Here is a 23,166-nt window from a genome sequence, read left to right as displayed (position 1 = left end):
TTGTGTGTGTAAGATCGTGTGTCTGCAGATTCATGTGTAGATGGGTATGCCTGTTGCGTCCTGTCTCAAGATCACTCTTATAACCCCTCTTTTATGTTGCATGTAGGAGTCTTTTTGTGTTGTTCTTTTTCTTATTTTTAAGTAATCTCTGTGCCAATGTGGGGCTTGAACTCATGACCCCAAGGTCAAGAGCCACATGCTGTATGGGCTCAGCCATGCACGCCATCATGTAGGAATCTTTTCAAAAAAAGAAAACACTTTCAAGCCTTGACACTGTTCCCTTGCCTTCAGTGCCTTTCTCCCTTCCTCCTCCCCACTTGGGTCCTCATACTTTACTCATACTTTAGATCTTGGTTCAGATATCCCCTCCTCCAGGAAACCTTCCCTGCCCACCCAGCAGAGTGAGCCCCTCCCCTTGAAGCTCCAGGCACTCAGTTGCACTCTGGGTATTTAAAAGGTACTTACTCTGTGTCAGGCCCTCTGCCAAACACTTTATCCTTATGATCTTATCAAACCTTCTTCTAATCACCTATAATAGGCACAGTTATTGTCCCTATTTTAGAGAGGAGGAAACTGAGGTTCAGAGAGGATGATTCTCCCCAAGGTCACACAGCAGGGAAGGACTGAGCTGGATTCAAATCTGGGATTCAAATCCATTACATACACACCCCTAAAAATCTCAAAAATCTAACTCACAAGGTGGGCTATGGAGTGTAGAGACAGTAAGTAGAGTACTACTTAAGAGCACAGAATCAGGTGGGACAAGGTGAAATCCTGGCTCTGCCACTCTCACTGTATGACCTTGGTCAAGTTTGTTGACCTCTACAAATCTGTGTCCTCAGTGGTGAAATGGAGCTGATATTGGTATCTACCTTCTAGGCTGACTGTTGGCTATGACAGGAGGTGGTGGGATCAGGCTGCCCAGACAAGACCGGGGAGTGGGATAGCTTGAGCTTCCGTGAGGGGAGCCACAGCAGGTTCTTAAAGGATTTAGTGCTACAGTCCCACAGGAGTAGAAGCTGAGGGTTTGGAAAGAACAGCTTGCATGGCTGTACAGTGGGCAGTGGGTGGTAGGTAGGGGTGGGGGTGGGGCATCTGGACATGTTGGCTGAGGCTATACCATTCGGGGTTTCCTAGGTCATTAGAAATAGTTCAGGTGTTATTTCTAAGGGCACTGAGGCACCCTGGCAGGCTGGGGACCCGGGGATGAGGGTGAAGACAGGAGACGGCGTAACAAACTTCTCTGCCTTGCTCAAGGACTAGCGGATCCAGGGCAACTTCAGTTAACAGCCAGAAGCACCTCAAGGATGGAACTTGGTTTGAGAAACCACTCATTTTTCAGAGGGGGGTAACTGCCCCTAATTGCTCAAGGTCACACAAATAATTGTCACGAAGGCTAGTGTCGGGGCTCTAGTTATGCGCTGGGCACGGGGCTGCCCTGCAGCCACACCCACCCACTCACCCGAGAAGACCGCGGGGAAACCCCACCGTGAAACCCCTCTCCACCCCACCGTGAAACCCATCTCCACCCCCTCAACTTCTGCAGCCTTGGAGTAAACTTTGAGAGCGGGGGACCAGGCCAGAACCTCATCCCCACCCCCTCACCCCCCGTCCCGCGCGCCCCCTCTCGCCCTCCCCATTGGCTCGTTCTAGGAAGGGCGCTGTCTGGGGGCCCTCTGGTCACCTTGTCCTCCGCGCGCTCTATGGCGAGAGAACCCTGCGCAGGCGCGCCAAGGGCGCCTTTGGGGCCCGCGCTTTACGACACTTGTGCAGCAGCGGCAGCAGCAACTCGGCACTCCTTCGCGACGATTCGGCCGGGTGCCGCTGGCGGCCGTTGCCAGGGTGGGGGTCGCTTTGCGGCATGGCGATGGCGGAGGGCGAGCGGACTGAGTGTGCTGAGCCCCCCCGAGACGAGCCCCCGGCTGATGGCGCTCTGAAGCGGGCGGAGGAGCTCAAGACGCAGGCTAACGACTACTTCAAAGGTGAGCCCGCCCCGGAGAGGGGCCAGGGAGGGTGGAGATCTGCCCAGGGCAAGGGGTGCCCGGCCCGCGCGGAGCCATGGCAACGCGGAGCGGCAGCCTGGGCGCGGGGCAGACACTACCAAGTGACCTGGCGTGGGGAGGCCCAGGATGGCGCTACGAGGGGGCGACAGAGGGGGCTTCTGACAGAAGGAGTGATGCCTAGAAGTGGCACTCGGAGCGGGTGCTCCTAAGTGGGGAGACTGGGGAGGGCGCTACCAAGTGTGGGGCGGGAGGGGGACGGGAACGAGGGCTTTTCCATATGTGAGATCCTTGAGAGGTGCTAGCTATGGTGAGACCTGAAGAGGGCGCTGCCAAGTAGTGACGGGGCTGGGGAGTGATGGTGCTACCAAGTGGGGAGATCTGGGGTGGGTGGCACCAAGTGGAGCGTGGGGGGCAATGTCCCAATAGAGTAGGGAATTGGGGGTGGGGTGGGGAGTAGATCAGGAGGAGGGAGGGCAAGGTGACAGGAGATTTGGGGTTGCAAGAGGAAAAGGGATGCGTGGGAGGCCCTGGGAGTAAAGGTGGGGAAATCCCAAGAATAGTATGACATAAGAGCTTGGGAAAGAGTAAAATGTGGGGGCACTCATTCATTCGCTAATTCAGCATGCTCATTGAGTACCTGCTTTGTGCTGAGAACTGTGCTAGACTTTGGGGATATAGCAGCGAATGAAGCAGATATGGCCCTGCCCTTTTATCGGATGTAATTGAGCAGGAGAATCAGACATTGAGCAAAACACAAGAAATGATAAAATACTTAGAAGTTGTGAGGAATGCTTTGGGAAAAAAATCCCACAGGGTGTGAAGTAGAGAACAAGGGCTGGAGGCTGCTTTAGAAAGCGGGGTCAGGGAAGGCCTTACTGAGGAGAAGGCATTTAAATCGAGAAGAATCGCAACCAAGCGTTCCAGGTGGGTGCAGCCACATATGCAAAGGCCCTGAGGTAGGAAATGAAAAGACCAGCATGGCTGAAACTTGAGCAAGTTAGCGGAGAGACTGATACAAGATAAGTTCAGAACAGGGTCCAGATCAGGTAGGCTTCCAAGAGTCACTGCAAAGGTAGTTTGGGTTTTACTCCAAGAGAAGACATTGAGTAGATAGATGGGCCAGTCTGGAGCTCCAAGGAGAGGAATTTGAGCATGGTCAGCCTATGAATGAAATAGAACACCTGGGAATGTATGAGGCTATATAGGGAGCGAAGGGGCCAGAACCTTGAGAAATTCTAAGGTAAGAAAAGAAGAAGAGGCTGCGGAGGGGTAATCAGTGAAGGGGAAGGGAAGTTGGGAAAGATGTCAGGAAAAATGAGAGAAGGGCGTGCTTCTAGAAGGGAGGGCTGTGCTTTGGGTCAGGTTCTGCCAGGGTGAGCACTGAGTGTTGGCCATTGGGTTTGGCTCCACGAATGTTGGCGGTAGCCTTAACAAGAACAGTTTACAAGAGCAGTTTCTGGGGAACAATGAAAGTGGTAGTCAGCTAGAAGGACACCCAAAAGTGAACAGGAAGTGAGGAAGTAGAGACAGCAGATGTTGACAAAGTGCTTTGAGTATTTTGGGCCTAAAAGGGAGTGGAGAAACAGGGAGGGGGAGCTGCTGCCTTCTTTTTTTTTTTTTTTTTTTTTTAAAGGATGGAGGAGTCCAAGAGTTTGGTCCAATAGCCAGAATTGATCCTGCAGGAGAGGCAGGGGACTTACAGGACCAAAGCCGGGGAGAAGGAAGCAGGGGAGGAATCTAGAGCCTCAGTAGCCTTCAGTGGGTGCCTTTGGTCAGGCTGCAGCAACAAGGAGGGAGGGCCTGTGAGGGATGAGGCTGGTGGTGGAGCCTTGGAGGCCCAGTCAGGGAGTGGGTGTCATCCTCAGGGTGGTGGGGACGCATGGTAAGAGCTCGAGCCAGGATGGAGACCAGGGTAGTGGATAGGTGAGAGGTGGTGGCGTTGCTGACTAGAGACAGAAACCAACTAAAGAAATGTTTCAGAGAGGAAATGAGGGCTGGAGAGAGAGAGGAGGGAATGCCAGGCAGAAAGAACGGGATGGCAAAGGCCTATCCTGGCAAAGGTGAGCAGAGCCTGGCACCGAGGAAGTGAGTGGGGCTGGAGTGTAAAAGGCAAGGGAGGAGCCTGAGCTTTCTGCTGGGGACTCCGGGGAGCCATGGATAGTTCTGAGAAAGGGAAGGATGGGGCCAGGTTTGTGCTTTAGCTGGACCCCTGCAGAGGGGCAGGACTGGAGGCTGGGAGAGCAGGGAGGAGGCGGGGGCAGGAACCTGGGCCCCACAGGATGAAGGCCAGACCCGGGCAGGGCGGGGCTGTAGGGATGGAAGTGGATGAATAGATCTGAGATGTTGGGGAGGCTGACTTGACAGAACATGACCACTGCCTGGCACTGGGGGGTTGACCCAGAAGTGTCCAGGACAAGGCATGGTCTCCATCTGGGGGATGGCGAGGAAGGTGGGGCTGTCCCTGCAATGGGATGAGTCAAGGGTTGATGCTTAGTCGAGGTAAGAATTCTGGGAAACAGCCATGGGGAGGGGCCCCCTGCCCCCCAGGACCTGGGCACTCAGAAGCCCTGAGGTTGGGCAGGCAGCCAGAGGTGCTCGTATTGAGCTGGCACAGAGGAGAAAGCTCCTCCTGGTCCAGGCCCCTCACTGCCTGGCAGGCAGTGACAGGCACAGAGCCCCAGCCTCAGGGGCTGTGGGAATAACAATAAAAAGAATAATTAAGCTCTCCTTAATTGAGCCCCTGTGGTGGCCAGGTACACCACTTTGCTTAATCTTTCCTGAGGCGCTGGGAGGTAGGTAGGAGCAGCGCTGTTTGTTTTATAGAGGAAGCTGAGGCTCAGAGAAGTGAAACCGCCAGCCCAAGGTCAGAGCGTGAGCAGCAGAGCCCGGATATCCCCCTTCCTCACCACGTGTTTGGCTCCCGTGTTCAGACTCCTTACCTGGAGCCTGCGGGGAAAAGAGGATACCGCCCCCCCACCCCCTGCTGCAAACCCCTCTGTGAGCTCAGAGCTTGGTCCCCTCTCTCTGGGCCTCATCGCCCCCCTTCTGTAAAATGGGAAGAGTTTTCTCAAACCCCCAAAGAGGCCTCTGCATCCTAAGACTTTGCAGATGTGGTTAGGACCTCAGGCTTCCTAGATCCAAATCTTGTTTCTTTGTCTTGTGTACTGCGTGACTCCAGGCAAATGACTTAACCTCTCTGTGCCTTTGTGTCCTCATCTCTAAAATGGGACTCTCTCCAGGTTAGATGCACCTGATTTGTAAGGCAGGTAGAACAGGGCCCGGAGTCAGTGTCATTGGGTAGATGCTGTGGGAAGTACAGTCCCCTCCCATTTCCTCTGCTTGGTTCTCCTCTTCTGGGTTAGTCATGTATTCTCTTCTTCTGCAACTATCTGCTGTGGCCACATTCCGAATGAGAGTTTATTTAGCCCTCCCAGCTTGGCGAGGCAGGGCACGGTCAAGCATGATTCCTGCATTTTCAGATGAGCCAGCGGAGATGCAGGGAGGAAAGGCTATTTGCCTGAGGCCTCGTGGACAGCATCCGCAGAGCCAGGTGTCAAGCTCGGACACACCAGGCTCCCCACCCTAGGCCAGACGGCCTCTTGAGTAACACCTCAGCCATCCAGAGAGCTGGCCAGAGGGCCTCTGGAACGCAGCCAGGAGGCTGGAGGTAGTCCTCGAAGGTACTGGCATTCCAGGGAGGGTCTGTCAGACTTGGGCTGTCTGGTTCTGCCCTTGCTCGTTTCTGGGAAGTCCTAGGCATGCCCTCCGGGGCTCCCAGTCCTGAGGAAGACACATTCATCACTGAATGGTGACAAACCTGGACCCAGCGGGGCTGGGCTAGGTGAGCCCAGAGGCTGGGGCAGCCAGAAGGAGTGCCTGAGCCAGCCTGGGGATCAAGGAGGGCTTCCCAGAAGAGGGGACATCCGAGCCATTTGAAAGATTGCCAGGTATTAGGCTGCAGGAGGAATTGTTATATTGTTCCTGGACATCTCCCCGGGACCTGACTTCTCCTTCTCCTGCTGTCAGTCTGTTTCCGTCTTCCTTCCTTCCTTCCTTCCTTTATTCATTGAAGAACTATTCAGGGAGCCTGGAACCCTCTTCCATTTTCTTCACCTGACTCACTCTTTCTCATCCTCCAGATCTCCCAGTCTGTCTCTGTGCTAAACACTCTGGGTCATCGGTGTCTGGAGGGGTGTGTGTGTGTCCTGCAGGACTGTGAGCCCCAGAAGGGTGGGGCAGAGGGGGTGCACATCATAGTCCCCCAAATCGGGCAAGTCTCTGAGCCTTAGCCTCCTGCCTGTTGAATGGGCACATGGGACAGGTCCAGGCCTGGCTCTGCAGATACAGACGGGTGTTTGACCTTGAACAAGACCTCTGTGACTCATCTATAAAGTGAGTGTCAGACGGGGCCTGTGCCATGGAGAGATGTGAGGATTCTGTAGGTCAGGATGTAAAGTGCACACCCATAACTCATTTCAGATAAAAGGAACCTCCCTGTGGCCAGATGACCCATCCTGCTGCTCTCCACTTAGAACCTCGGTGTCCACACCCTGCTGCGGCTGTGGCCTTCGGGATTTGTCTTGCCGACCTCCCTGCCCTCATCCCTTCCATCCTCTCACTAGTTATACTCCAGCCACAGCAGCCTCTCACTGGTCCTGGAACACAAGGCTTGTGCTGACAGCACGCCCCTTCCATCCCCATCTCAGGGCCTTTGCACCTCCTGTTCCTTCTGTTGGGAATGCTTTTCGTCTTGTCCAGTTTGTTGCTTCTTTTGGGTCTCTGCTGGTGTGTCCCCCTCTCCTTGAGGCCCAAGTAGATTCCTTCTCGTTTCCCACTTCCTGTTCTCCTACTGGGCTCCCTCTTTGGGCTTGTTTACTTGCTTTGGGGGGGCTAGACAACCAAGGGACTCAGGGCAGTCACATTTGCTGATTCACAATATCTCAGCTCTGGTACTCGAATAAATCTCCCCTGGGCCATAGGACTGGAGGAAGACCCTCCGAGGTTCTGGAAGAAGTATCACCCAGGTTGGGGCCTTAAGGGGTGATGGCTGGGCATGTGTGTGGAAGTGACTTCGAGTCCTGGGATTTTATTTTTTTATTTTTTTTAAAGATTTTATTTATTTATTTGACAGAGAGAGATCACAAGTAGGCAGAGAGGCAGGCAGAGAGAGAGAGAGAGGAGGAAGCAGGCTCCCTGCTGAGCAGAGAGCCTGATGCGGGACTCGATCCCAGGACCCTGAGATCATGACCTGAGCCGAAGGCAGCGGCTTAACCCACTGAGCCACCCAGGCGCCCGAGTCCTGGGATTTTAAACCTGAGGAGACAAAAGCGTGGGACAGTTGGGAGGGGAAAGAGGGAATGAGCTGAGTAGACATTCCTGAGCTCAGTTGTAGACCTCGGTGTCCCCAGCAGTAGACAGGGAGAGCCAGCCTGGGGCCTGTTCTTACTGGGTGGCAGCAGCCCTGCCTCATGACGCCTCCTCCTCCATCTCCACAGCCAAGGACTACGAGAACGCCATCAAGTTCTACAGCCAGGCCATCGAGCTGAACCCCAGCAATGCCATCTACTACGGCAACCGCAGCCTGGCCTATCTGCGCACTGAGTGCTATGGCTACGCGCTGGCCGACGCCACACGGGCCATCGAGATCGACAAGAAGTACATTAAGGGCTACTACCGCCGGGCGGCCAGCAACATGGCGCTGGGCAAGTTCCGGGCGGCCCTGCGGGACTACGAGACGGTGAGCCGGACCTCGGGGAGGGGGCCGCCTGCCGGCACCCAAGCCCAGTGAATGCTGTCTAGGGCCAGGCCGGGGAAGGATGGCCTCTGGGTGCATGGCTGGCAGGGGAGGCTACATTCATCTGCCCCTCACCCACCTGACAGATAAATGCCTGAGAGGCCCTTGGCCTGGAGCACACTTTGTGGGTTCATATCCCAGCTCTGCCATCACTTGCTTGATGACACTGGATGAGTCACCTGGCCTTTCTGTGCCGCCTGCTCCACAGCAGTTGGAGCACTGAGACCTGCCTCTAAGGGTTGGCATGAAGACTAAATGAGTTTCTGCTTTTTAAGCATTCAGACCAGTGCCTGGCCCATAGCCTGTGCCCTATATTGCACTGTTGGGGTTTTTGTCGCTATTAGTGACCAAGATCCATGCAGCCTATCTTGCAGAGGAGGAGCTCTAATTTGGAGGAGGGCAAAACCCAAACCTGTGACTTAGAGTAGGCAAACAGAGTCGTGGCAGGGGGAGGATATGTGCTTGGAAGAAGGCAGAGAGGGCCATATGCCGTAGGGGGCAGCAGACAGGGCGTGTGTTGTGACAAGGAGACGAGGGAGGGGACCTAGAGCACGGCAGGTCACTAGTTCACCTGCTCATCGGCCACCCCCATCCCTCTGATTCGCCCTGATGGGCACGATAGGCTTGGGGATGTCAGTCACGTGTGTTCGCACCAGGGATGCCCCATGCCCTCTGCGGACTGGCAGAATGAGTTGTTGTGGCAGCCCTGTGGGAGGGGGACCGATGATTAACCCCATTGTGCAGATCGGGAGGCTGAGGCCCAGGGAGTTAGGTCACCTGTCTGCCAACATGTGGTGGGCAAGTGGCAAAGCCGGGGTTTGAACCCCTGGCACCTGTGTCTCCTGCTTCGGAGACCCTGAGAGGAGGGGTTTTGCTTGTTCTGTTCATTGAGTCATTGCTTGGCACCAACAGGGGCTCAGTCAGAATGTGTTGCGTTATTATTCTGCCCCCTCAGTCGCCCCCATACTCCCTCCTTTTGTTTCATTCACCACCAGGTGCTGAGGATCTTCTGTTGTGCGGGGAGGGGCGCCCAGGGGGCTGAGAGCCCTGGTCTGCTCTTGGAGGGAGTGTGGCTGGCTGCTGGCCAGGGGCAGAGGGTGGATTTCAGGTCAAGTGAAGTCTTGAGCCAAGCCCTTGGCCCCGGGACATCTGTGTCCGGGTGGGGGCAGAGGCATGGAAAAGGTGGTAATTTAGAGACGGGGGGCAAAGTAGGGGTGGGAGTGGGGTGACCTCTGGGAGGGCAGGGGAAGGAACCATGGCATAGAGTCCTTAGGAAGGAGCTTCAGATCCCAGGCCACTCCCCAGCCTAACCTTCCCCTGTGGTCCCCTAGTGTCCACATCTAGAGAATAGGGGCACTAGGAGTAGCCACCTCCTAGGTGGCTGTGGTATGAGTAGAGGTCCCTGGGGTGAAGGCCCATTAATAAGTAACCCAGGGGGGCCCTCAGGGTGGGACAGGGGCAGGGGTTTTCAGGGCTCCGGGTGTGGGGAGGGGCCTGGAGGAGATGGGGCAGGGCAGAGGACTGTCGAGCCTGAGCACAGGTCTGTGGCCGTGTCTTCCCCGTGCCTGGAGTTGCAGGGAACTCTTTTCCTGGGGGTACAGACCCCTTCTCCTTATGGCTCTGCCTCCAGATCAGGCAGGCGCCTAACACCTCATACTCCATGAGGCTGAGATGGTTGGTTCTAGCCGTCTTGTGGACATGATCACATCTGAGCTTCTTCCCAGGCCTTTTGGATGCCATGGAAGGCTGGTGGTGGGGGTCCACAGCCTTTTGGGAACCAACCTGAGGTGGGGCCACACTCAGCATTTACGTTGTCACAGCCTGTTTCCCTGTGGAGGCTTTGCCAGGAGCAGTGGGGGAGTCCCCACATGAGGCTGGGATCCTTGCCCATGTGGCTGTTCCCCATGCCTTTGGGCGGTCCGCTTCTCCACTCTGACATTTCCTCAGGCTCTGTGAGCGCCGGGCAGTCCCCATCCAGAGTGTCTGCCTCCTGGCCTCCTGCCGTCTGGAGGAGCCCTGCAACTTGCTAGCGCTTTAGGCTCCTGTTTGGATCTGGATTGCAGTTTCCGCAGAGGCAGAGCCCAGATGTGGCCTGGGGTGAACACAGGACTGAGGCTCTGCCTTTGGTTGAAGGGTCTTCCCTTTCTTGGCCTCTGTCCTCATCTGCACGCTCACCGTGGCCTTGCTCTGTTGTGAGCTCTTCACGAGTGTGGATTTGGTCCACTGTGCAGGTAGGACGCAGAGGTCTGGGGGGGCACCCCTCCTCCAAGGTCTCCTGGTGGAGTTGGAACTGGAACCCAGAGTCCCATCTTGTGACTCTTAGTGGGCCGTGAGGTCAGCCCAGTGGTTTGAGACCAGCACCTCTGTGTTCCTCAAATAGAATAGAGCAGAATAAAGCAGTTCCTTTGGAGGAAGTGTGTACATATTTGTGAAAAAATGTTTCTCACGTATGTGTATATGGGTGTGTGGTAGAAAACCTATCTTTCCTTACCCTGAGTCATAATCAAAAGCCTCAAGGTCACTGATGTAGGAGCTGGCACCGGCTGCACAGTCAGGACACCCAGCCACGGGCTGGGTAGCTCTGAGTGCTTTGGCTCTCTGCCCTCGTGTCCTCATCTGTAGAAGCGGGGACAGCACCAGGGCCTGCCTGAGTGTTCGTGTGAGGAATAATTGAGATTTGTACATTGAGTGGGGCCTGCTCCCACTTAGCATTCGTGGTCTTTTCCCCCTGGGGGTGTCTGGGGGAGAGCCCGTGGCCGGCAGGAAGGGCTGTTGCCCCTCCAGAGGCCTCCACAGGAACCGGCCTCCCTTTGCCATGGGTCCATGTTGAACCCCGCTCCCCGCATCCCTCTCACCTCTGAGTAAATCCTTTCAGAGGAAACTTTGCTCCAGGATCCCTTGTCCCTTTTTTTGGGTCCTCTTCTCAGAGGACCGCTCTTTCCCTGCCGTGTTCTTTCCTGTTTGTGGTGGGAATGCATCTGGCCATCTGGGCTCAAGCTGGTCCCGGGGACTCCTTCTACACTCCCCACCTTGGATCTTGGAGGTTTGGTGTATAATGGGGTTTGCATTTGGGTTTCTTCTTCCAGTGTCGTCCAGCCTTGCAAGCCCTCACAGCACGCGGACACCCATGGGATGACTGCCCATAGTGCCAGGAGTGCCCAGAGCTCATGCCTCGTACGGCTCCCACCGTGGGCCGGGTACAACGGTGACCCTCCTGCCCTAGTAACTGGTAGTCTTCACACCAACCCTGCACCGTGGGGCCTGTCCTTATCCCTGATTTACAGATGAGGAAACTGAGGCTCAGAGTGTGGTTTGCTCCCTCAAGGTCCCACAGCCAGGAAGTGACAGGCTGGTACCCGAGTCAGGCTTGTGACCACCAGCCCTACGCAGCAGGCAGAGCGTCTTGGCACAGCCTCTTCCGTGGCTCGGCTCTGCTCCAACGGTCTCTCTTCTCTTCTGTTGCATTGTAAAGGGAACGTTGAGTATAACTTAGTGACTTAATTAAGTCACTAGAGGGTCTTACCCTGGAGGGTGACAACCCCAGTGTCGTGCTTGAGACCGTCACTGTGCAGTGCCTGCCCGAGACGTTGTCACAGCCTGTCAATGTCCTATCAATTGACAGGTCCCTCCTATCAATGTGCCCAGCCCAGCCCAGCCCAGCCCCTCTCCGGCCACATCCCGTCACACTTGTAGTGATGTTTTGACAACTCGTTTGGCGGCCCGCTCTGACCTGAACTTACAAGAGGCCGTCAATGGTCTCGATGCCTCCACTTGCGGTGACCAGAGCTTCCACTGCCCAGTGCTATACTGTCATCAGGAGGTGCCACTTGGACCTGCCGGGGGCGTCACGGAGGGATCGCGAGCCCAGCTCACTGCCATCAGCCAGAGCATTGTGGTTCTTGGGTGTGAGCGCCCCCAGCGGGGTGGCGCTTGTCAAAACAGCTTCTTTTTTTTTTTTTTAAAGATTTTATTTATTTACTTGAGAGAGAGATAGTGAGAGAGAGCATGAACGAGGAGAAGGTCAGAGAGAGAAGCAGACTCCCCATGGAGCTGGGAGTCCGATGTGGGACTCGATCCCGGGACTCCAGGATCATGACTTGAGCCGAAGGCAGTCGTCTAACCAACTGAGCCACCCAGGCGTCCCTCAAAACAGCTTCTTGAGGGCATCGTGGCTTCACCTGCTGTTGTGAGAAGTGAAGTGAGATCGTGCTCCCAGCTTCCCCCGTAACCACGCAGACGCCACGGTCAGGATCCGCACCATGATACAACCCACACCCCTCTTTCTAAAGACAAGTCCAGTGTTGAGTTCTGACTCCCCAGGCCCTCCAGTCTGGCACAAATGACCTTCCTCTGGAGCAGGGGGGCCCGGCAGAGCCACTTCCCCTTTCGCAGCCTGGCTGGTAGTAAGTCGTGGCGGCAGCCGCGGCCGCTGCCAGGCCCACAATGAGCACGTGCTGGCTGCCAGTCCCCGTGACAGGCCCCCCGCAGGGGTGCTGGCACCCTGCCCTCTTCCTTGGAGCTGAGGGGGCTCGGGACAGGGACAGGAGGCCACAGGCTGGGAGAGGCGCGGCCCAGCATGTGTGCTGCAAGGCGGGATCCTGTGCAGGCAGAGAACAGAATCCTGGCGTCTGGGGCCTCAGTTTCTCTACCTCATGTCTCTGGGCCTCAGTTTCCTTATCCATCAAGGGGGGGGGTTGTGGTAACACCCAGCAGAGCTGCTTGGAGGATTAAATGAGCAACTTCAGTGCGTACGATGACGTCCGGCACAAAGGAGTAAGGGCTCTGAAAATTAGCCGTGTACCGTTACTGCCACTGCTTTCTTTTCCCTGCCTTGTTAGTGTTCGTCCCCATCCTCTGCCCACCCTGGGAGCTCTCTGAGAACGGGGACCAGCCAGAGGAAACTCTCAGTGGTTCATCCATCCACCGGGACATACTCAGTCCCTGGGGGGCCATCTTCCAGTGGGGAGACACCCATGTCCAGCCCGGGGGGTGCTCCTGGAGGACAGCCGGGGGAGGAGGAGCTAGGAGGGAGTTGGAGGAGGGAGGGAGGTGTCCTCGGCTGGGGGCGGCGAGTGCAAGGTGACGGGAGCTGGCACATTGGACTTATGGGTTTGGTCTGGCCGGGTTGTGCCGGGCAAACAGAAAGCAGGAGGGTGGGCAGGCCCATGTGGGCCAAGCCGAGTGGCGGTTTGGACTTGATCCCAGGGTGTGGACTCGTACCCTCTCCCTGTCGGGAAGGACTCCAGGGGATGTCTGGGGCCGCCTCCCTCCGGAGCCTCACACCGCACCCACACCCCAGGTGGAGCCGCCTGGCAGGCTGCCCGAGCCCGAGCCTGCCCAGACAAGGAGGAAGCCATCGCCTGCCACGACCCGGCTTCCTGCCATCTGCTGGGTCTGTGCACCCGTCCCCAGGGTGGATGAGCCCCCGTGATCCGCGGGGGTAAGGAGGTGCCTCTGCACAGGCTTCTGACCCCACCCCCCGCCAGCCTTTCCCAGGGGTAGTGGCATCCCCGCACTTGAGGGCTCTCTCTGGGCCCACAGCACAGGATCTGGGGGAGCTGTTCTTCGGGCGACCCGTGGGGTGGGCAGGTGAGGCAGGGTCCACTCATAGCAAGTACAGTTACAGATAAGGAAACAGGACGGGGTGGGGTGATGTCCTTGCCTAAGGTGACACAGTAAGAAGGTGGCAGAGCCCTCTCTGTTTCCAAGCAGGAGGGTCAGAGTTTTTACAGAAAGTGGGATAGAAAGGGGGGTGGGGGGTGCTCCTTTTACTGAGAACTTACTGTACCTCCACGTCATGGGCCTGGTGCCTGTTTGCGAGTGACCCCATTTCAAGCGCAGTGGCCCGTGGAAGGGGCCATGAGGTGCATCTGCGGCTGGTGTGGACTTTACTCTGGCCGGCACCACAGCGCACGCTTTGTGCAAGTCTGCTCCTGTGACCTGGCTGGCCTCTGAAGTGGAGACAATTACCGCTTCCTCCCACAGAGAGGCTGACCCGCCGCTCCGCGGTTGCTCGGCTGAGGGGTGGTGGCGCTGGGGCTTGAACCCAGGCGGCCAGCCTCTGCCCACAGTCTCGCTGCCCTTCAGGGGCGGAGACGGAGGGGACACCACGCGGTGCTGGCTGCAGCCTGCTGACTTGTGCTTCCCCACGGCCCTGCCAGGTGGAGTCTGTCATGTGTGCCCCCTGCTGCCCTTTTATAGATGAGAAAATGGAGGCCCCGGGGGTCGGGTTATCCGGCAGGTCATTGGTTCTGTTGAGTCTGTTCCTTGTGCCTGTGGGCCCAGCCCACCCTTTCCTGTTCATCCCACTTGGTGCTGGTGTGGACTGTCATGTCGGTAAAGCAAGCCTCAGCCTGCTGGGGTCCCCTGGAGGAACTCCAAGCTGAGACTTATTTTAATGACAGAGCTAAGATTTTTGTAAGAAATCCCACCTGCTTGGGTTAACAGTGTGTCCCAAACCTCAGGACTGCCCTGGGTGGGTAGCTCTCCTGGCCCAGTTTTGGGACGCACAGACTGTCGTCTGGAGGTGACAAAGGGTGGGGTCGCACCACTGGCGCATGGAGGCTGGGGTCTGGGTCCAGGTTCACTGCACCCAGGGCCAGACCAGCCGAGCACAGCCGCGGCGCCCCCTTTTTTGCCCACTCCTCTGCCCCAGGCCAGCTGTTCCTGGGCGCTGATGCCTCTTTTCTCCCTCCCTCCCTCTGCCCACCTACCTGCCCAGGTGGTGAAGGTGAAGCCCCATGACAAGGATGCCAAAATGAAGTACCAGGAGTGCAACAAGATCGTGAAGCAGAAAGCCTTCGAGCGGGCCATCGCCGGCGATGAGCACAAGCGCTCCGTGGTCGACTCGCTGGACATCGAGAGCATGAGTGAGTCAAGCCTGGGGGCCCTGCCACACCCAGCACCGAGCATTCCACACCCCTGCACAGGCACTCTCCATCCTCCGCTCTCCATTCCCGTGCAGCGCACACTGGGGAGTGGGGGTGGTGGTGGAGCTATTTCCTGGCCCAGTACCAGGGCCGCGGTCTGTTGCTCTTCTGCCTGCGTTCCTGGGAACTCTACAATCCTGCACTGGGGCTTGCGTCCCCCAGTTCAGGCGAGGTGGGTGAGTCCTTCCCACCCCCCGCCGGGGCCTAGCTCCCTATCTGCATCTGTACCGCCCAGCCCACCCCTCACGGGTCTCCCTGTGGGATTTGTCTAGGTCCTCCAGGCCCTCTGAGGAGTCAGTCATTCATTCCACAGTGAATTACTGAGCACCCCAGGCACTGGGGATACAGCTGTGAATAAAATGGTCTCTGCCCTCCTTGAGCTGATGCCTGGTAGGGAGAGCAATGATTAACAAGTCAACAAATGAATTAACCATGTTAAGTGCTATAAAACCAAGTAGGCAGTGGGGAGAGAAGGTGCTAGAAAAGGGGGAACCACTGGACAGAGAGGTCAGCAGAGTCGTCCGAATAGAAGGAGCGGGCAGGGAAAGGACCTGGCTGGGAAGCAGGACCTTCTCCATCCATCTTCCTCTCGCCCTGTGCCCGGGAGCCAACCCTGTGCCACACCACCCCCACCCCCCCCACCCCGTGGTGACTGGCCACTGACTCCCGCCCCCGCTCACACACCAGCCATTGAGGATGAGTACAGCGGGCCCAAGCTTGAGGATGGCAAAGTGACAATCACCTTCATGAAGGAGCTCATGCAGTGGTACAAGGACCAGAAGAAACTGCACCGGAAATGCGCCTACCAGGTAACGCCCCCGCCAGGTGCTGCACACACTTGGGACCCCCCAATAGCATCTGCCACAAAGGGCGGGTCGAGGGGAAGAGGGGCCCCGGCGGCCAGCACTGCCGAGTGGGGAGTGTGCTGAGCACGGCGCAAAGGAAGCCTTTATTTCTGATGCTGCGTTTTCATTTCTGGCATTTCCATCTAGTTATTTTTATTAATAGTTTTCATCTCCCTGCCCCATATGTTCATGCATGTTGTCTTTTCCACTAGATCTTTTACACATTTATCATAGTTATTTTAAAGTCTCTGGTAATTCCACCATCTGGGTCATCTCTGGGTCTGCTTCTGTTGCCTGTTCTTCGTGTGGTTCATCGTTTTTTTCATCTGCTAGACATTTGGGGTAGAAGAACAGTAGAGACTGAGCTAAGTAAGCATTATGCGCAGGAGATGGCGGCCCTGTCTTCTGTCAGGCCACTGGCGTGAGGGGCCCCATCCATCTGGTCCACAGTTGTGCGGCTCTTGCTGGAGTTCAGCCCTGGCTCATGGTATTTTAAGACTGGAATCCAGACCCTCCCGTCAGCCCTGGCAGGATCCCAGGGATGTCTTTATGCTACAAAGTCTCCAGCTTCTGGAACTTTGGGAGCGCTCTCTGATTTTCAGCCCCACAGCCAGATTTTTGGGCTGCGAGTTCTATGCTGTCCAGTGTAGGCCTCACTCCTGTGCCTGGGGAGGCTCCCCCTTACACGCACACCGTGCTGCCTCATGCCTCCCTTTGTGTGACGGCAGCGGCAATGGGTTGACAGGTGAGAGCAAAGGCACTGGGTGGCGGGGGCTGCTCGGGGCTCTCGGCTGTCACCAGCCCGCACACGGCCTGAGCGCCCTGCCGGCTGCCCTCACTCTGGGCCTTGAGGAGCCCTATGGCCTCCTGCCTCATGCCTTGCGCCTGGGAAGCCCCACGGAAGGGCCTGTTGCCTCCACAGCTGATGGATTTAGGTTTCTTTGTGAGCACCCTCGGCTCTCAGATGGTTTTCATGAAATTGGGTTTTATGGATTTGGGGTTTGTTGTCATTGGGACAAGAGTGACAGTCTTTTGTATTGTAACCTCCTCATTCTGACCAGAGGTGGACATATTCTGCTTTTTTTTTTTTTTTTTTTTTTTTTGATAGTTTGGGGTATTTTCTTCCCCAGCTTTTATTTTGAAAATTCTCAAACCTACAGAAACATGGAAAGAACAGTACAGCTAATATCCATGCCTCCTTCACCTGGATGTTAACACTTTGACACATTTACCTTCGTTTTCTACACACGTGTGCACGCGCATGCACACAGCAGGCTTTCTCTTCTCGTTTCTTTTCCTGAACCAGAAAGGTATTGCATCATAACTGTATCTCCTAAAAGCAGGACATTCTCCTGTGTGACCACAGGTCAGGTGTCCCCCCTCAGAAGTTAGTAAATAATGCCTAGTGCAGACAGTCCACAGGCTGTCCACAAGATCTGGAAACATTGTCAAATATACATAGCAACGCCAAGGTCATCTTAGATCTTCTCTTAGCAAAAACTAGTATTATCTACATTTCTAGACATACTTTAAAATACTTTAATACCTGCCCCCCCCCCCAATTCTCCCAAAAATGTCCTTTTAAGCTATTTTGTGGTTTTGGTTTTTATGGTGTTTTTGTTTTTTGTTTTTGTTTTTAAATCCAGATTCCACTGAAAGAGCAGATGTTGCATTTTTATCTTCCTTCATCTAGAACAGTCTCGTGCCCTTTTGGGGAGACTCTTTCATGACACATGTACACATGTCTGGGCCAGTTTGGTTAGAAAATGTTTCACATCTGGATTCTCCCTTGTTTCTTCATGACGCTGATTATTTTAAGGGGAACCCAGAATCTCGGTTTTCACATGACATAATCCTGACGTTGCCACAGAGGCTGCTGGGGTCACAGCTCGGGGGCTGCCTGTGGCTCCCGCCAGCACTCGCTCAGCCGGCCTCCACTGCCCAGCCATCTCCCCTCCCAGCCTCTCCCTCACCCTCCATACCGCAGTGTCTGCTGGTCAGCCCAGGCTCGCCGGGGCCTGGGATGGGCGACAGGTCCTCCCTCCAGCTGGGCTCACAGCCCACCCTGCCTTCCAGATCCTGGTACAGGTCAAAGAGGCCCTCTCTAAGCTGAGCACGCTTGTGGAGACGACGCTCAAAGAGGTGCGCGCCGTGGGGCAGTGTGTGGACGGCCAGAGGTGGGAGCTCCCCGGCTGGGGAGGGGCTGTGGAGCTCAGAAACTCACAGACCCACCTGGCTTGATCTGCCTTTTCTTCCCCTCTCCCACCCCGCTTCTCTGGGCCTCCTGGTCTCTGTCCCACCCCCTTCATTTCTGTGTCCCCTGCCTGTGTCTTTTGCATGCTTCTTCTTGGTCTGCTGTGACCTCTTGCCCCTCCCCTCACCTCTGCCCCCTCCCCACGTCTCTCTCTGGGCCCCTCCCTCTCCGGTGGCCTCTTTTCTTCCAGACAGAGAAGATTACGGTGTGCGGGGACACCCATGGCCAGTTCTATGACCTCCTCAACATCTTTGAGCTCAATGGTTTACCCTCGGAGACCAATCCCTATGTATCCTTCCTCGGCAGAGCACACTCTCCCTGTTCCTCCAGCGGGCTTTGAGAAAGGCACCCCTGCCTGCAAGCAGGGCCTGGGCCTGCAAAGGGAGAGGCCAGAGCAGTTGCTCAGGCGAGGGCATGTGGGAGATGTGGCTGGCTGGTACCAGATAGGCCAGGGTCGCCCCCGCATGCTGTGCAACCTGGGCTGGTGGCTCATTCTCTCTGGGCCCCTGTCCCTCTTCGTCTGCAGATGAGGCCGCTGTCAGCACATGTGGAGCAACCTCTTCTCTTGGGCCTCAGATGCCTCGTTAGCAAAGTGGGCATCGTAGGGTCTGCCTCCTAGGAGTGTCAAGAGGCCTCGAGGAGCTGAGGAGCCCGCAGTCAAAGCTGTAGAAGTATTTGCTGAGGTTACGACCATGGCTTGATAAAGGCCACGGTGTGGGGCCACCAGGCCTGTGCAGTGCTGGGTGGGAGGGTCTGTGTTCTGTTTCCCCTGTGGCTTGAGGGCTTGTACTGGGAGGGGGAGCGGAGCAAGCTGACCACCCCACATCCCCCTCCACCGTTCATTTTCCTGAGAAACAGGTGCGTTGGGGACCTTCAATACTGTCCTGCTGAGGCTCGGAGAGGCCCAGCTGCTGGGCCAGAGCCAAACAGCCAGGAGAGACAGCAGCGCAGACCCCCGGCCCTTTTGACACCCCCACTCTAGGAAGGAACAGGCAGGAGCCTGGGATGTGGGGAGGCTGAGGAGGGAGGCAGTGTCCGCCCTGCCATGTTTCCCTTAGCAGGACAGATATTTAATGGTGACTTTGTGGACCGCGGCTCCTTCTCCGTAGAAGTGATCCTCACCCTGTTTGGCTTTAAGCTCCTGTACCCAGACCACTTTCACCTACTTCGAGGTAAGCTGGGTGGCAGCTGGGTCTGGGGTTGGTGCGGCCTTGTACAGGATGAGCCCCCAGGGTGGGGGTGGGGGGCCTTGTCCATGAAGAGATGGAGACATGAGCGGCAGGAGGGAACGAGGCAGTGGGCTGGGTTGGGGGCTCCTGGGGGCCCAAGTGCCAGATTCGTGGCCAGGTTCAGGGGTTGACCCAGCAGCGCTCGGTACTTGGTAGGTGTTGGGTAACCACCTGCTGCGGGCTTCCCTGTAGGAGGTGCTGAAGGGCTGGCTGCGGCTTCCACGGGGTCTGGCGGCTGCCTCGTCTCCTCCAAGCCCCAGGAGCCCTGGGAGAGAGGAAGGAGGTTGCATGTGGGGAGCTGGCGGCACAGCACGGGGCCGGCCCACACTGCGTGTTCCATAGTGGGCCCCTTTTTTCCTTAAGACTTGTGCCCTCCTTGGTCCTACCCTGGAAGGCACGCAGCTTCTCCAGACGGGAGCTCAAGGCCCATGGGGGCAAAGGACACAGCCGTGGTCACTTGGGGCTGCACCAGGCCTGTGCCTTGTGGCCTGACGCCCAGTGTGAGCCCCTCAGACTGTTTATCTCTCCAGAAAAGGGGCCGAGAACAGTATCTGTGCCTCCTCGGGTTTCTGGGGGGCCGACCAGCTGATGGTGACTGTTGTGGGCTTGGGGCCCCTGGACATGGGCCCTGAGGGCACCCAGGCAGGGCTGCTGAGGCCCCTCTTCATCCTGCTGCTGCCCAGGCAACCACGAGACGGACAACATGAACCAGATCTATGGCTTTGAGGGCGAGGTGAAGGCCAAATACACAGCCCAGATGTATGAACTCTTCAGCGAGGTGTTCGAGTGGCTCCCGCTGGCCCAGTGTATCAACGGCAAAGTGCTGGTGAGGGCGGCAGCAGGACCCTGCGGGCCCCTCCACCTCCCGCACCCCTGGGGGCTGCATGTGGCCACGTGCTGAGGAAGCACGTCAGAGAGTTGGGGTGTGGCCCACGTCTCCACTCATACAGCTGTCCCCCCCCCCCCCCCCCCCCGCACCCCAGATCATGCATGGAGGCTTGTTCAGTGAGGATGGCGTCACCCTGGACGATATCAGGAAAATCGAGCGGAACCGGCAGCCCCCAGATTCAGGTGACCAGGGCGGGCCAGGTGGCACCTCCTTCCCTCCCAGAGCTGCAGCATTTCCGGCGGAGAGGGGTGGCTCTGCCCCGGTGGGCCTTCTGGCCCTTGGTAAGAACGGCAAGGCCGAGCCTCCGTGTCCTCTCTCACGGGGCTGTGCTGGCACGGGGCCTCGTGTTCACCACAGGGAGCACGCATCCATCGCTTCCTTGTGAGTTCGGCTGCTGAGCCCAGAGAATGACATACCGGGGCTCCTGTTGTAGCCATGAGCACAGATGGAGAGGACTCACACGGGCGCACACACACACCCAACTGTGGGAGGCGTGGCACGGGGCCCGGAGAGGGTGGGTAGATGCCCTCTCGGGGGACACCACATGGGAACTGATGGGGATGGAGGCACCCGCCACACAGAAGAACGTCCCAGGCAAGCACAGGGCTTCCCACGTCAGGGGTGAGCTCCGCAGCTGCGAGGAACAGTTGGTGGCCAGTGGTTTTAGGGTGAGCAGGGATGTGCTTTTTAAAGGGGTAGATGGGCCAGACCCTACAGAGCCTCACAGGCCTGGGTAAAGAGCATGGGCTTTGTTTTTGTTCCTAGGGCGGTGGGAGCCACAGCAGGCTCTGAGCAGCAGAGGGGTGTGATCTAAACTGCTCTGTTAGAAGTTCTCCCATTGCGGGGCCAGAACACATTGAACGGGTCTCAGGGGAGATCACGGGGCTCCCAAGCCCACTTCACGAGCCCCTGCTCAGGAATGCCCTGCCTAGCCCCCACCCCAACTGCTGTGGGGTGGGCCAGTCCCTGATGTCCCCTCTCCTCCCCCCCCCCCCCAGGTCCCATGTGCGACCTGCTCTGGTCAGACCCACAGCCGCAGGTCAGTGTGCCCAGGGCTGTGGCCGGCAGGTGCGGGCTGTGGGCAGAGAGGGTGGGACGGTGAGCACCCTGAGCCCCCTGTCTCCCCAGAACGGACGCTCAGTCAGCAAGCGGGGCGTGAGCTGCCAGTTTGGCCCTGATGTCACCAAGGCCTTCTTGGAGGAGAACCACCTGGACTACATCATCCGCAGTCATGAAGTCAAGGCCGAGGGCTACGAGGTGGCACACGGTGGCCGCTGTGTCACCGTCTTCTCCGCCCCCAACTACTGGTGGGTCCCACCTCCCCCACGGGTCTGGGCTTCTCTTCCCTACCTACTGCTTTTTGTGCTGGGGGGTTTTGTTTTTGTTTTTTAATTTTATGATCAGAAAATGTCAAAGACAGTCAGGCGGAGGTAAAGTCGTACAATGCCCATGTGGTCATCACCCAGATTCACCAGTTCCCAACTACCCGGGCTCTTCTAAAGCAAACCCCAGGCATTCCCTTTTCCATGCACTGATACCCCCATATGCTTCAGGAAGAAAGAACTCTTCTCTGCGCAAGCAGAAGACCACTGTCCTACTATCAGGTGTCAGGAGAAGTCCCCTGAATCCAGTGCCCTTTCCTCATGTCTCTCATAAATGTCTTTCCAGTCTGATGCCTTCCAAGTAGGACCTGAACAGGGGCCACACTCAGTCTCCTTGTGTTCCCGTTCCCTGTCCCTCCTTCCCTGCCTCTTGCCAGGTTTTGGGTGAAGAAACCAGGCCCCTCGTCTTGCAGTTGCCTGTGCTCTGAACCAGGCCGCCCATATCCCCCGGATGCCGGGCACCACATTCCTCTGTCCCTTGTGTTTCAGGGCAGAGTTCAGGTTCTGGCAAGAGCTCTGCCTCCATGGGGCCGCGTGTCCCCCTGCCTGTGGGGTCAGGAGGGCCCTCTACTGCCCCGTGCCCCACCTGCACCTCCTTCCCCACATCCCCCCCCTCCTCCTACCCAAGCCTCCCCAGGGGGCAGAGTGGGGGGTGGGGGTGGGGAATCCTTTCTCCTGGATTCCTGCCTTTCCGGTTGGCTTGTCCCTTGTGTCTCCCTGGCCTTCTGCATCCATGACTCTCTCCCTCTCCCAGCCTTAAGCCTCTCTGTCCCTCTCTTTTTATCAGTATCTCCCATGGGTTCTGTCCATCTGTCTCCCCCTCTTCTCTGAGACTTTGCCATCTAGCCTCCTTGGGTATCTTCCCCACCCCCTCCCCAGCCCTGGTCCCCATGGGCCCTGCCACACTCCTGACTGGCCCCTCTGCCTCTGTTCGCACAGTGACCAGATGGGGAATAAAGCCTCCTACATCCACCTCCGGGGTTCCGACCTGCGGCCCCAGTTCCACCAGTTCACAGCAGTGGTGAGTCACCTGCGCAGTCCCCTGCCCCCCCTGGCCTGGACCTGGGGAGGACGCAGCTGAGCGGTCTAGGCAGGGGCAGAGCTCAGTGCCTAGCAGCATTTGCCGGGAGGGCTGTTGTGTGCATCTGGTGCTCTGAAGATGCCCCATTTCTATCTCCCTGGCCCCGTGTGTTCTTGTCCCCAGCCTCACCCCGACGTCAAGCCCATGGCCTACGCCAGCACGCTGCTGCAGTTAGGGATGATGTGAGGCCCGCGCAACCCAGGGCCTGCTCCCCGTGTGACCCCAGGCCCGGCCCAGGGCAACGTTGGACCCCCTTTTACTTTGTAAAGTTTGTATTTATTCCCCTTTAGGTTTGCAGAGGGGGTGGGGAGCCGACCAGAAGGTCCGCTCCCCAGAGAAAGAGGAAGGAGGTGGAGAGGCTGGGGTTGGGGCACATCCGGGCATTGTGGAGGGAGGCCTCAGCCTGTGGGGTGGGCGGGGCCCGATGCTTCCCCGCCTTCCTCGTTTGCATGGCCCCTTCCCCTGAAGCAATAGGGCCCCGCCATAGGAAGACCCCCCGGGAGGAGGGTCATCAGGGAGGCCTCGCCTGCATCCCCCTCTCCTGGCGGCCCCGAGACGGGGCGAGGCTGGGGCTCACCCCCTCCCCCAGCTATTTTATGTCTGTAATTAAATATGTTAAAATAAAGTCATTATTGTAAGTCAGCTGGTGTCAGATGGTGGAGCTGCTGGGATTGGGATAATCACAGCATCCCGACAAGTAGGGGGACCACCGAGCCCCGCACCCCTTCTCTTCCATCTCCTGGGGGCTAGATCGGCTGGA

General features: G+C 57.2%; 1 protein-coding gene across 1 annotated transcript; it reads left to right on the top strand.

Annotated features, from left to right (window-relative positions):
- The first annotated feature begins 1,765 nt into the window (after positions 1-1,765).
- Positions 1,766-23,048, top strand: PPP5C (protein phosphatase 5 catalytic subunit). The gene is made up of 13 exons (XM_004767527.3): positions 1,766-1,982; positions 7,499-7,740; positions 14,519-14,666; positions 15,414-15,535; positions 17,648-17,713; positions 18,016-18,114; positions 18,892-18,997; positions 19,738-19,880; positions 20,038-20,125; positions 20,942-20,982; positions 21,072-21,250; positions 22,265-22,346; positions 22,530-23,048. The coding sequence occupies exons 1-13, from the start codon at positions 1,862-1,864 to the stop codon at positions 22,590-22,592; spliced, it is 1,500 nt and encodes a 499-aa protein (XP_004767584.1). The 5' UTR covers positions 1,766-1,861; the 3' UTR covers positions 22,593-23,048.
- The last annotated feature ends 118 nt before the right edge of the window (positions 23,049-23,166 follow it).

This window comes from Mustela putorius, unplaced genomic scaffold (genome assembly GCF_011764305.1).
Source record: "Mustela putorius furo isolate JIRA1106 unplaced genomic scaffold, ASM1176430v1.1 tig00000196_pilon_pilon_pilon, whole genome shotgun sequence".
In the NCBI taxonomy this organism is placed as follows: domain Eukaryota; kingdom Metazoa; phylum Chordata; class Mammalia; order Carnivora; family Mustelidae; genus Mustela; species Mustela putorius.
Note: the sequence above shows the minus strand (reverse complement) of the source record. Positions and strands in the feature narration are given on the sequence as shown.